General features: G+C 35.2%; 1 protein-coding gene across 13 annotated transcripts in view; it reads right to left on the bottom strand.

Moving 5' to 3' along the window:
• Window positions 1-14,120, bottom strand: part of SCLT1 (sodium channel and clathrin linker 1) — a 264,118-nt gene that overhangs the window by 95,567 nt on the left and 154,431 nt on the right. For all 13 annotated transcript variants that reach the window (XM_072620993.1, XM_072620989.1, XM_072620996.1 and 10 more), the window contains 3 exons: window positions 11,726-11,800; window positions 8,500-8,645; window positions 4,077-4,269 (listed from right to left, as the gene is read on the bottom strand). In XM_072620993.1, the coding sequence (XP_072477094.1) occupies window positions 4,077-4,269; window positions 8,500-8,645; window positions 11,726-11,800 (414 nt within the window). The remainder of the gene's footprint in view (window positions 1-4,076; window positions 4,270-8,499; window positions 8,646-11,725; window positions 11,801-14,120) is intronic.

Raw genomic sequence — 14,120 nt, forward strand, 5'->3', positions numbered from 1 at the left:
GAATCCCAGAGAACAAAGAAAAAAACCTATTTTAAATAAATAAATAAACTTATTTTAAATAAAAAACAATTTTGGCAAAGTTGCAGATTACAAAATAAACCCACATAAATCATCTGCATTTCTATGTATTACTAAAAAAGTCCAACAGCAAGAGATACAGAAATCCCGTTTAAAGCTACAACAGACACTATAAAATATCTGGGAGTCTACCTGACGAAACAAACTCAGGGACTATATGAATAATATTACAAAACACTTTTCACACAAATAAAGTTGGATCTAGGTAAGTGGAAAAATATCAGCTGCTCGTGGGCAGGCTGAGCTAATATAATAAAAATGATGATGCTACCTAAATTAATTTACTTATTCAGTACCATATCAATCAAACTACCAGACAATTATTTTCTGGATCTAGAAAACATAATATCAAATTTCATCTGGAAGAACAAAAGGTTCGAATTTCAAGGCAACTAATGAAAAGAAATGCTAGGGAAGGTGGCCTAGCCCTACCAGATCTCAAATAATATTTAAAGCAGCAATCATCAAAACCACTTGGTACCGGCTAAGAAAGAGAGGGGTAAACAGGTGGAACAGGTTAGGTACTCAAGACACAGTAGTTAATGAATATAGCAATCTACTGTTTCATAACCCCAAGGACTCCAGGTTTGGGGATAAGAACTCAGTGTTTGACAAAAATTGCTGAGAAAACTGGATAACAGGGCAGAAACTGTGCATAGCCCAATGCGTGACACTGTACACAAGAATAAAGTCCAAATGGATATAGATCTAGGCGTAACGATTGATATTATAAACAAATTAGGGGAGCAAGGAATAGTGTATTTGTCAGATTTATAGAGAATGGAGGAATTTATGACCCAACAAGAGATAGAGAACATTATGAAGTGCAAAACGGATAATTTTGATTTCATTAAATTGACAAGTTTTTGCACAAACCCAATGCAATCAAGATTAGGAGGGAAACAGAAAACTGTAAAAGAATTTTTGCAACTACTCTCTGTGATAAAGGCATCATTTCTAAAATATATAGAGAACTGTGTCAAATGTACAGGAATACAAGTCATTTCCCAATTGATAAGTGGTCAAAGAATCAGAACAGGGAACTTTCAGAGGAAGAAATTAAAGCTATCTATAATCATATGGAACAATGCTCTAAATCACTCTGGTTAGGGAGATGCAAATCAAAACAACTCTGAGATGCCACATCACACCTATCAGATTGGCTAACAGGACAAAACAGGAAGATGAGAAATGTTGGAGAAGATGTAGGAGACTTGGAACACTAATTCATTGTTGGTGGAGCTGTGAGCTGATCCAACCATTCTGGAGAGCCACTTGGAACTATGTCCAAAGGGCTACAAAAATGTGCATACCCTTTGACCCAGCAATATCGCTTCTGGGACTCTCTGAAAGAGATTACAGAAATGGTAAAGGGTCCCACATGTACAAAAATATCTATAGCAACTCTCTTTGTTATGGCCAAGAACTAGAAAGCAAAGGGTTGCCTATCCATTGAGGAATAGCTAAACAAGTTATGGTATATGAATGTAATGAAATACTATTGTGCTATGTGGAAGACTTCAGAGAAGCCTGGAAAGACTTATAAGTATTGATGCTGAGTGAAAGGAGCAGAACCAGGAGAACTTTGTACACAGCAACAACCAGAGTGTGGGAGGAAAGTTACTAGTAGACTTAGTACTTTATTGACATGCATGCACTTAAAAATTTCCAATGGACTCTTGAGGCAAAACACCTTCCACATCCAGAGACAGAACTATGGAATTGGATTGCAGACAGAAAGAGACCATTTTCGTTTGTATTATGTTTTGCTTTATGATTCTCTCACAATTCTTCAATGCAACACGCCTTGATTGTATGCCATCTCAGGGAGGGAATGGGGAGGGAGGGCGGAGGGAGGGGGAAGGAGTGGAAAAAAATCTAAGATATATGGAAGTGATCGTTGAACACTGAAAACAAATATAATAATTCAATTAAAAAAAAGAAATAACTAATACTGGAAGGCATATCAAGCAAAGATAGTTTAAGAATCATTGGATTACCTGAGAGCTATATCAAAAGAAAAGACTGGATGTCATATTTCAGAAGTTCATGAAATAAAAATGTCCAGGTACTTTAGAACCAGGGGGCAAAGTGAAAATATAGGGACTCCACCAATCACTTCCTGAGGGAAGCCCAAGGAACTCCCAGAAATGTTAATTAGAGTTAAAGATCTTCCCCATCCATTAATAAGCTTTACCTAGAGTCCAATAAGGGAGTTTGATAACAGGAGGGCTGTTTTTTAGGAAGATCCACACCTTTTGTTAATTAATGAGGTACTGGGTTATGAGAGTCATAATGCCCTCCAGATCTGAAGAGTGCACATATACTCTTGAGGTGAGGTTATGCTTTGGGGCTTACTCTTTGGAAGAAGGTTTGTGTACCAGATGAGACTCTGGGTAGGTGTCAAGGAGCCCCCTGGCTTTGAAAACCCAGATGTTGATACTTCTCTCTCTGATGACTATGTATGTATGTAATGGTCAGACAGCTGGATCTGTTTATTGATCTGTGATGTATGTATTGCTTATGGTCAGACAGTTAGAAGCCCTGTCTGGTGGTCTTTATTTCTCTGCTTCTATTTTATCTGTTAGTATATATGATTAAAGAAGATTGTTTACCCCTCAAAAGTTGCTTTCCTTTTAGAAAAGCATATGTAAGGACCTGTGCACAACAGGCCTTCCTGTGTATGCCAGGGTGCTTGCTGCTACAATGTCATGGCCAAAATCCAGAATCCAGTACTGAAGAATCAATACTTCAGGAAGCTGAAGAAAAAGTATTCAAATATCAAGTAGAACAGGAACACACAAAATTTAGCAGCTGCATCTATGAAAGAGTGGAGATTATAAAATATAATATTCTGTAGGGCAGAAAAATATGGATCAAGAATAATTGAGTGTTGTGCTAAGGGGAAAAATGGATCTTTAGTGAAGTAGCAAACTTCTAAGCATTCCTGGTAAAGGAAGCTGGTGAAGAAATTTTGAACTGCAAACATGGAAGTGGAGAGAAAAATAAAAATGTAAATACAATTGAAAAATCAGAAAAGATTTGATAAATCTGAGGTGTAGGCATTCTAATAGGAAAGGAAAGAAGGATGATACAAGAATCCTGTGAGAACCATTAATGTCAGTTATGATTACAGGAGCAAGGGAGAGGGCCTGAGAGTAATTTTTATTATGTTTTAATGATCTGAAAAGAAGAAAGGTAAGGGAGGGGGAAATGGAGGAGTTAAGAGAAACTCATTTTATGGAATCTGGGGGTGCAAGTAGAAGTCAATACAAAAGTGAAACGGATGGAGAAAAGAAGTCACTTGAACCTCACTATGAACTGATGCAGACTGAAGAGAGCAGAACCAGTAGAATAAGTGATATAACAACAACACTACAAAAAAACTACCAATTTTCCAATGATCAACAATGATTCCTGAGGACCAATAATTTAGAAAGCTGACTACTACCTCCTAACTGAGAAGTAATGTACTAGGTATGCAGAATGAGACATACATCTTTAGAAGTGGCCAATGTATTAATTTATTTTGCTTGAGCATGGGTGTTCATTGCTATGGTTTTGTTTTTCTTTTTTTTCAGGAGGAAGACAGAGGTAGTAAAGAAAAGAAGCTTGTTAATTTGGGAAAAAAATGGAAGGAGAGAGACAGAGACAGAGAGAGACAGAGACAGAGACAGAGACAGAGAGAGAGAGACAAAGAGAGAGACAGAGAGATCTACAGCTGTAGAGTTCTCTAACATACTACCTTAACAGCATTGCTTCAATTGTTTTGTCAAAAATGTCAAGCTGCTTCATGCTTAGAAAGTAATTTTTTTGTGGAAAATGAAAGAAATGATATTCAAGGATGCCTGACCTGTTAACTTTCCGAATTATGATCAGTGTTTTCTGATGGGGAGAGAGAATAAGAGAGCTTCTAAAATTTTTTGCTACCTTCCTAAATATTCTCTGTACTAGAATTTTCACTGGCAGACACAGACTCAACTAGGTCTTGATGGTACCTTTAATTTGGCTTTTTGTTGAGCCTCCAAAGCAATTTTTCTCAAATCCTCGGTGTCTTTTTGCAACTGTTCATTTTCTTGCTGAAGTTTCAGCCTTTGTTCACTGACAGTGCCACAGTTCTCTCTTTCAGACTCTAAAACACTCTGAAGTTTTTGAATCCTTTCCTGGCTACGTGACATCTCTTCTTCAGAACTGATAGAAAACAAAACATTCCACTTAACAATCTGCTATAAAATTCAAGAAGTAAGCTCATATTTAACAGTGTTTTATTTTCTCTTTTCAGAATCATTTAATTACAATTCACAGCTATACTCTGTGTTTTAAAAAAGGTTTGCTATAGTAGGTGTGTTTCATGTAAAACAGAAGAAAAGCAGCCAAATTAAAATACCTACTCATCATTAAAAACCAGTTTGCAATTTTTCAAATTCTGTATGTTAAATTTAAGAGAATGGATATACTATACATGAAATTCAAATGGGCAAGAAGGATTAAAAGAGGAGAAATCCTAGGTGACAGTAAATGAGGGAAGTTCAGTGGAGCAGTATTCAAAACTCATTTACTTACTGAATTCAGTTACAGGAAAATATGTTAGTTGATCCAATTAATACATTATTATAGTGAGGGATATTTCTGCATTGTCCTCATGAGGTATGCCTGAGGTTTTTTGAAGTTATAATAGTGTAATTATAAATGTGCTCAGGTTTCTTGGATTTTGGAAAATGTTCTAATGGGTAGGACAACCCATTAAAATACAAGAGTAACGTGCAAGAGCTCCTCTTCTCTAAATACACTAAGAACTACATAAAAATTTCCCTTTTTATTGCCACATTCTAATTCCCACATTATACGATCACTATAACATTCCAGAATTGTTTTTTACCACCCCTGCTTACATTATGAACCACAGTTAATGTTGTTAAATGGAAACAGACTTTAAATGGAGCCTATGATTCTGCTTCTTTGGCAGTAAGAGTAACCATGGACAGAAATGGGAGGGTGACCATGTGGTGTGCAGATGACAGCTGAGATTATGATGACCTCAAAGAGCTACAGGTTCAAAGTCACTTGCAAAACAAGAAATTCATATGGAGAAGGAGGGTGCTTGAAAATACACCAACATAAGTTCCATAACAATGAAAGGTTAAGACACTAATGGGGAGTAAGGGAACCTAGGGATAGGCAAAATGGTTCTACTGGTTTTAGAGTGTGGCTGACACTAGTGTACCTAAATTTGTTCTCAGAGATTCCCTATGGGCTTCTGCCAGGATGCACTGAGGCTTTTCCAAGGCATAAACCTAATTCTAAACTATACGCTATTTAGAGAAGATCTTAAATGAACCGTTGGCAGAAGTGTGGAGGACTTTATGTGCAAATCTAATAGAACAACAGCTCAACCTTGGGAAGCAGGAGAGCTGCTTTTATTCTCTTTTATTTCTGTGCCTTGTTCCTGCCAAGCCACATACCATGTTTAAAATAATCTTAAGTTAATTCTTCTGTGTTTAGACAAGCTACTGCTGAATAAGTAGTATTACTGCTGTTCTATATTTCTAAAACTATCCTTCCCATCTTTCCATAGAGGGAAAAAACTAAAAGCATTTTAATCAATGTGTCTGGTTTGCTGCTTTTATAAAGGCCTTGTTTGGTGTATGTGAATTTCAGTATTTTTGCTCTTTCACTGAAACATCTTTTAATAGTTTTAATATATACCAGAAAAACCTATAAGTTCAGCAAATAAAGACAACTGAACTGTAAGGAAGATCAATATATCCTTTAAAATTGGGTCTCTACATAAACTGAATAGATTATTGTTTTAAACGATCTTACAATGAGTCATTGCTCTTTACTGGAAGATAATAAGGATTTCTATGTTATTTTTAAAATGTATAATTTGCTTGAATATAATAAAAGTCCACTCTAGCCCAAAAAACTGTAATTTGCACACAAATGGAAACATTCATCTAAATCCATTTCAGAAAAATCATTTTACTATGCTCACAGGATTGACAAAAACACTTTAGTATACACAAAAAGTGGACCAGATTTGGGATAACATCATTATACAGACCCCACAATCCGTGAGAAAACTCTATATGCCAAAGCAGGTAGATGCCTGATCTGTCCTTTAGAGTCTTTCTGGAGCCTCCTTGGTCACTGAGAGGTCACAAAGTCCAAATGTGTCAGGGACAGGAATTGAACCTGGAGAGATCTTCCTGGCTCTGAGGCTGACATCTTTTGTATGAAGCCAAGACACCTCTTTAGATACACACTTATTAGTATAAAATGCAAGATATGTGGTAATTATTCCCTATCATTCATTATGAAGGTGAAGAATGGATTAGTGATTTAGTTCAATAACTTAAAATGAAAAACTTTTATACTGTATTGCTCCTGACAGTAACAAAAAATCCTTTAAATAAGTTTAGAATGTATATAAAACAAGTCTGGCGATTCAATGTTAAGTCTTCATCTTTAATATAAGGTGTTATGCATGCTACTTGATAAGGATAATGACAGGCTTTTTAGCACAACAGGCTGCCTACTATGCATTTATTTCCACATTATGTATACAAATCACTTACATGGAACTCAGGCCTGATCTCAGAAACTTTTGGATTCAAAGTTGTCATGTTCTATTGTTATTGTTTAGCTGTATCTGACTCTTCATGATCCTGTATGGGGTTTTCTTGGCAAAGATACTAGAGTGGTTTGTCATTTCCTTTTCCAAAGGATTAGGTAAACAGAGGTTAAGTGACTTGCCTAAGGTCACAGAGGTAAAGTGAATGTCTGAGACTGGATTTGAATCAGGTCTTCCTGACTCTTGGCCCAGCACTTTATCCACTGAATCACCTAGTTCTCTATGTTCTCACATTAGTTAAGAAAAACCTCTACATGGCTGAAGTACAGCACTGCAGGAGTAATAGTATCTAATCTGTGTCAGTATCAATGCTTCCATGGAAAGACACATTCACAGCTCCAACTCAGTATCCCCCTTTTCACCAAACCCTAAAAATATGTTTTTTAAGAGTTAGGATTCCCCCCACTCCAGGCCATTGCTAATTGCACTATCTGAATCAGGAACTCTAAAAGAGCAGAAGACAGGGACGAAGGGCAGGAATCAGATCTCAAAAGATCCCTCAGACATCCCTTTCTTCTTTTTCTGAGTCTAGGGATTGATTTCCTTGTTTCCTTCCCATTTGATTGGGGCCCCTCCTGAACTTCTCTTCCCTCCTTTCTTTTTTTCACTTCCATCAATCAAGAAACATATACTAAGTCCCAACATGTGGAAGGTACCCTTCTGGCAAAAATGAAAATGTAACCTTCACTTCTTAGAATCCCAAGTTTTCTCTAAACTTTAGCAATTTTCTATTTTTAAGGCTACCACCCCTCTTTCAGTCACTCTGCTTTGTGAATTAGAGGCTTCCTCTACCCTTAGTTCTCCTTCACACCACTTATCTAATGAACTATCAAATCCTGTCATTCTATTTCCACAGTGTTTGTCATATTCATCTCCACTACACAGCTACCATTCTAGTTTAATCTCACACTGCCTCTTGCCTGAATTATTGCAATAACCTGCCAATTAGTCTCCCTCCCTCAGTTCTCTCCCCTTTACTATCTATCCTCCATTTAACTGCTAAAGTGATTCTCCTAAAGCACATATCTGAATAAGTCACGCAATAAACTGCCATAGCTCCCTATTACCTCTAGAATTAAATAAAAATTCTTTTATTAGTATTTAAAGCCTTTTGTAACATGGCTGAAACCACCTTTCTGGCCTTAAGATACACTATTCTTTTCCATGTACTTTTTGGTCCTCTTGCTACACTTCACAAATGGCATTCCAGCTTCTGTGCGCTGGCATAGGCTGTCCCCAACTAGAATACAACCTCTACCTCTTAGAATCCCAAGTTTTTGGAAAGCTTAGCTCAAAATGCCACCTCCTATCCTTCTAACTGCTGGTACCTTCGCACACAAAATTACTTTATATTTATTTTGTAAATGTTTGCTATATTCTTATTCTGTGCATACTTTTGTATGTACATATTATCTCCTTCTATAGAATATGATCTCCTCGAATGTAGGGTATTTTAATTTTATTTTTATACTTATATCCCCAGTACTTAGCAAAGGACCTGGCATATTGATCATGTTCTCCATTACAAATTAATTTTTAGTAGCAAATATGAAAAAAAAATTTTTTTGGTCCAAAAACATTTAGTTACTTGAATTACTATAACAAAAAGGATTTAGAACCTACAAAATTATACTTAAAAAGAAATCTCTCCAAATTTGGACGTAGTTAGAATTTTATTAATAAAAAAGAATAAAGAAAACAAAAGATTACCAGAAAACTCACTGTACCACTTAATCAAGATTTTAGAAATATGGAATTGTGTGACATCTATGTAGATTATTACTTACCTTATCTCAAGTCGTTGAATTCTATTTTCTGCTGTCTTAAGTCTTAACTGAAGATCATCCTTGGTACGTTCTGCAATTAAACACCTTTGGTGCATTTCTTCTAGTTTCCTATAATCATTTTCATTTCCTCTGCCTTCTCGGTAAACCTAGATTATAAGATAATAAGATTTTGCAGTGCAAGGAACTTCAGGGATAAACTATTACAATGCATTTTACAAAGGCGGAAACAGACCCTAGAAAGTGCATTTCAAAAAGTGGTCAAGACTCAAACTCAGTTCCTATAAACTTTAAATCCAGTGTTCTTGACACTACATTGTTATAGAAGCATGTGAAACTTACTGTAAAAGTTACATAGTATTAACCCTTGAAGGCAGTCAAGGATATACTGACAACAACGGTGCTTTCTGAATTTTTCAAATGAAGGTCTTTCATTGACACTAAGATAAATGAGAGAACCCATCATGATTGGAGTTGTGCTATTAGTATGCACTGATTAAAAATACATGACAAAACCTTTTATGAATTCAATATTTATAAATGAATTTGTATTTTATTAATTACAAGAATACCTACATTTGAAAATGATTAATTCATACATATATGAGACATACTGTACATGTGCCTACTTCTTGCAATATAACTCTCTGATCTGTAGGTAAGCAGCTAGGAAACCACTGAGCGGCAACACCTCTCAGATGACAGGGCTTCAAACGCTGACCATAGCAGCAATATGGTTTTTAAAAAACTATGACTTCATTAGGGGGTTGTGTGGCCTTGAAGTTTTTAAAATCTTTACAGCATTAGGAAAACCAAAGCAAAAAACTACCAAAAGCTGATTTCAGGGTGAAGAGCTTCACCCTCTTTGAGATGCATTTTTAGAGATTAAGGATTAAATTTAGCATACAATTCTTGATGAGTTGAGAGGCCCCCCCAAAATTAACCATTTTGTGGCCAACATGCTGTTTATGAGCTGTTTACACTTAGCTCAGGCAGCCAGTTGGATGACAAATACAGTTCATCATCAGGCTTATCTGAGAGCCTTTCCAGCTTGTTAAGATCTGCCAAATTTTGCCCTGGAAGATCACACCAAGAAACTATCAGTGATCAGTTTAAGTTATTTTACATAGGCAAAATGGAATACTGAAGGTTGAAACAGAAGAAATTATCACCAGTGGCAGACCTATGAGCCCAAGGAAGGGAATGCTTAAAGTAATCTAATATCATTATTCTAATTCTAATTAATCTCATAGCATTATATATTGCAACATATAAGCTAGTTACATACAGTGGAATGTCAGAATAAAAAAATGGGCAAAATTCACCTTCAAATTCCCTTAAATCACTCATAAAATACAGTACAGAAGTTTTAGACAGAAAGGGAATAGGATCTTTTTAAAAGTAGGCAATTAGAGAGCAGATGGATCTGAGATGGTTACTATGGAAACATCTAAATGTAAATTTTATTTTTCATTATACCCAGCTAAGCTAGGAGCCAGAAACTAGACTTCTAGTGAATACCAAAAAACAGATATAGGTAAAGACTGAGCTCATAATAAAATTAATAATTTAGGAAAAAATAATCTTGAAAGGATTTCATAAATAAACATGATTATATTACAGAATGATCATACTACCATACAAAAGCTTCTTCTTCCTACTTCACTGTGAGGCATGATAGGACAAAAGAAGTAAAAGAAAACATAACAGGGATCCTTCTAGGTTATCAGAATGCTAAGAAGGCCAAGTAGGACTAAACCACTAATTAGTTCTACAAGCCTAAACAGAATGAATAGACTGTGGATACGAAGAAGAGAAGATTCTAGAATCATATTCAGATGAAATATTTGTATTAAGAGGTAAGACCCAATTTGGATACTGTGGATTTGTTGCCCTTCTCCCCCTGCACTATTCTATGCTGTTCCATATGCTATGCTGTACAACCCTATACTACCGGAGTATAATAACAGAACCTATCTTAAAGTGTTGTTGAAAGGATCAAATGTAATATACTCCAAATTTAGATCTGGAAGAGATCTTAAAGACTGGTGAGGCCCCAGAGAGGATAAGTGCTTTCCCTGTCACATAGTTCATCAGATGTAAAGCCAAGATGTGAATCCAGGGCTATTCCTACTATACTATGCTCTCTCCACTAATAAAAGTTAGTTAAAAGTTCTTAATAGTCTGAAAGATATCTCCTGATATCATTGAGGAAACTAAAATATGTCCTTATGAAAATACTTTTTGTTCCCCTGGTTGAGGAAAGTACAAAAGTATCATCTGGCACTAACAACAAAATGATTTTTTATTATTATGGCTCAAAGCTGTTCTTATGCATAGATGGAATATCACATTGATAAGTTTCCTTTTAGAAACAAGGTTCTTCTATACTCTCAGATCCCTTGCTCACTTGTTTCTTGAAATTATCTTCCATTCTAAAATTGGAGATAACTTTTAATTTTTTTTCTCTATTACCAGAGTCTGGCATAGTGTCCAGGACATTATGGACACTTAATAAATTCTTGTTTATCAAGATTAATTGTTTAAAAAAATGCAAGTACCCATATAAAAAATGACATTTTTATATTTACAACAAAATATAAAAGGTTGATTTCTGAGTCTTTTCTAACAACAGTTTTGTTTCTGCTTTTGTTTTTTTAGAAAGGTGAAAAAACGAATGTGCATATATAACAAGGAGGCCAGACCTCAAGTAGAAAAGCAAGACCTTGGTCACTGAAGACAAATATCCTTGCTTAAGCCTTCATCTAATTCAAGCTTTTAGGACTTCATTTATGATAAGCATTTTCATAAGAAAAGATGTTGCTTTTTAGTAAAAATAAAAAGATACCATTTCCCAATTTTATTCCCTTAAGATTTTTACGTGGATCTGACATTAAAGGGACAGTCTATTTGAGTCAAACATAATAAATGAATACTATTCCGCTGATCTGATTATGTCCATATAAGCAAATCTATACTTCGTATGGTTATATTCAGGTATAAAATGTCCTAATTTCACAAAGTACATACTTAAAAAAGAAAAGTTTAAAGATCTTGTCATATGCAACAGGAAACATGGGTAATATTAGCTAACTAATACTTAAATTCGGATTTGGAATGCTTTTGAATGGAAAAAAGGCATTCATTCATCAAGGGTTATAACAAATAGAACTTTTTGAATACACAAAGGCAGACAATGAGTATGGATAGTTGCAGTTGTGTTGTTTACCTTTTCCAGTTCTTCTTCCACTGCTCGCTTTTCTCTAATGGCCTGTTCAATTTGGCCCTGTTTGTCTCCACATTCCTATAAAATGCACAAATAAATATTTGTGAAAGTCTGTTAACAAGAGATATGCCCATTAAAAGCACTAGTAACTGTTTATAAAGGACTTCCTGCACAGGGTCCAAGTGAAAGAAGGAATCCCCTCAGATCCTTCTCCTAATGCTGATTGTGCTCACAATGCCACTACAGGCAATTTTTAGTGAAATCCCTGGCCAATCAAAAGAGATTTATCCAACAATCTACAGTCGTCAAATCAAAAGATGGAAAGCTTCTCCTTTCCAAAGTTTAGATCTGAATGGACAGTCTACAGAATTAGTTCATATTTGGACAGATAACATGATTATACAGATGAGTAATTAGCTGATCAAATAACTGAACAGAGGAAATAAAGTGGGTAGTATTTACAATAATCACAAGCTACTCTCTAACACAAAATAGAATCTTTTTTCCTTTTTTTAAAGACCAGTATTATTTGGGTGATCCTATAAATCATGAATTGTGCAATAATTACTCTCTCAAAAGAATCAAAAATGTGGATGACTCAGAGGGCAGCGAAGACCAGAAGGTTCCAATATAACTTGAATGATTTAAGTGGTTTAATATCTTCAAGTCATTTTTTTAACAGGAAAAAGAATTTGATTAAATTATGCAAGAACAAAAGAGAATGGCTGAGCAGCTCAAGAACTAAGAACATAAGAGAATGTTAAAAATCTTGAGGAAAGCTTCCATTTCATTAAGTAGATCATTGATAGAGGATCTATGGAAGAAAATGAAAAGGAATGACACAGGATGTGAAAGACTGTCATCTTTACTGTTTGAAGGAATATCCACATGGACGAGAGATCCACTAAAGCATCTGTACATACTAACAGTTTATGGGAAATACAATTAAAAAAATACAACCACACAAGTTTAAGTTGTTCATTTAATTAAAGAACCCCAGTGTAATTTAGTCACACATGAAAATGGTCAACATGCTGAAAAAGGGTTCACATTCCAAAATGTCAAGAATCATTTCAAAATAAAGAGTGGTTGGGAGTTCTTAGTAATGGGAGGAAAGAGAAAGAAGTTTTGGGACTACAAGGAGAAAAGAAAATGGGAATCTCTTCTTGCCATACTGTCTTTCATATGTTTTTATCAGAACTGTTTATAAAAGATAAAACTAGGGAACTGTAAAAAACTTTTTGTGTCTGTAGATGTACTGAAAGCTACTAGACAGACATGTAAGTTAAAGAACTTTTAATTCAATTACTACTAATCCTTGCCCTTACACAGTTAAAATATTAATAACTGAAAATATTTCCCCAACATAAAACAGTCCTGTGTAAAAGTTTTCACTTTGTGTACTTAGTAAGAATCAGGTTAGTCAATAAAATCCAATATTAACTAATCAGTCTAAAATGGAGAATTATAAAAGTCATCATTCTATTAGTTCCTTGCCATTTCCAATTTTTCTTAACAATGTAATAGAATGTTTGAAATACTAAAAATAAATCTATGGATGAAACTGATTTGAAGATAGGCACCTGTAATACTCAGATAATGTGCTGTTAATGACTTCTAGTTCTTTCAATTATCATTATTGCAACTATATTTTATAACATTTGATTTTCTTGAAATCATATAAAATGAACAAATTTAATATAGTAAAATTTAGCAGAGAAACAGGTAATTGTGAAAAATTTTTACAGTTTCTATATTATCACATTGTTGATCCTTCCCTATTCCCCCTTTTTTCAGTAGTGCCCTACTCTTAGATCAATCCTTGATGAAATTAAGAGGACGGAAGTACCGCTCCATGGAAAAACTGACCTGTGTCCCTTATTGTTCAGTTCATTACTGCTCCCTAGCCACCCCACAATCATTTTCTTCCTCTGCCATGAAGTCTTCTTTTGGGGCCCATGCTCTCCAACCATTCTAGATGTGGGCTGCCCTCAGGTGCTCTTGATTCCCCTTTTCCTCAGGCAGGATACTCTCTACAGCAGCACATCATTCTCCTGGAAGCACTTCTTGGAAAGATGTATCAGGGTTTTTGGTCCATGTTCTTTTCGACTTTTTCCTTCACAATGATGTCTTCTCTTTGGGTTCTGCTTTCCCTCTTGTCTCATTGTGTTCTTTTATAAGAAATCTCTTAGTGGTCCCTCTGTTGTTATTTTGTTGTTGTTTCTTTTAACCCCATAGGAGCTTTTCTAGTTTTTATTTTTTTTCTCTAGAGCATTTTTCTTTTAAACTTGTGCCTTTTTTTGCTTGCTTTACCTTTCCTGTGTTTCTGAAGTTTGGAGTATTTGCAAAGCAAACAATCTGCTTGGGTTTTTTTGTTTATTCATTGGTTGGTAGGTAG

Source organism: Notamacropus eugenii, chromosome 6 (assembly GCF_028372415.1).
Source record: "Notamacropus eugenii isolate mMacEug1 chromosome 6, mMacEug1.pri_v2, whole genome shotgun sequence".
NCBI lineage: Eukaryota > Metazoa > Chordata > Mammalia > Diprotodontia > Macropodidae > Notamacropus > Notamacropus eugenii.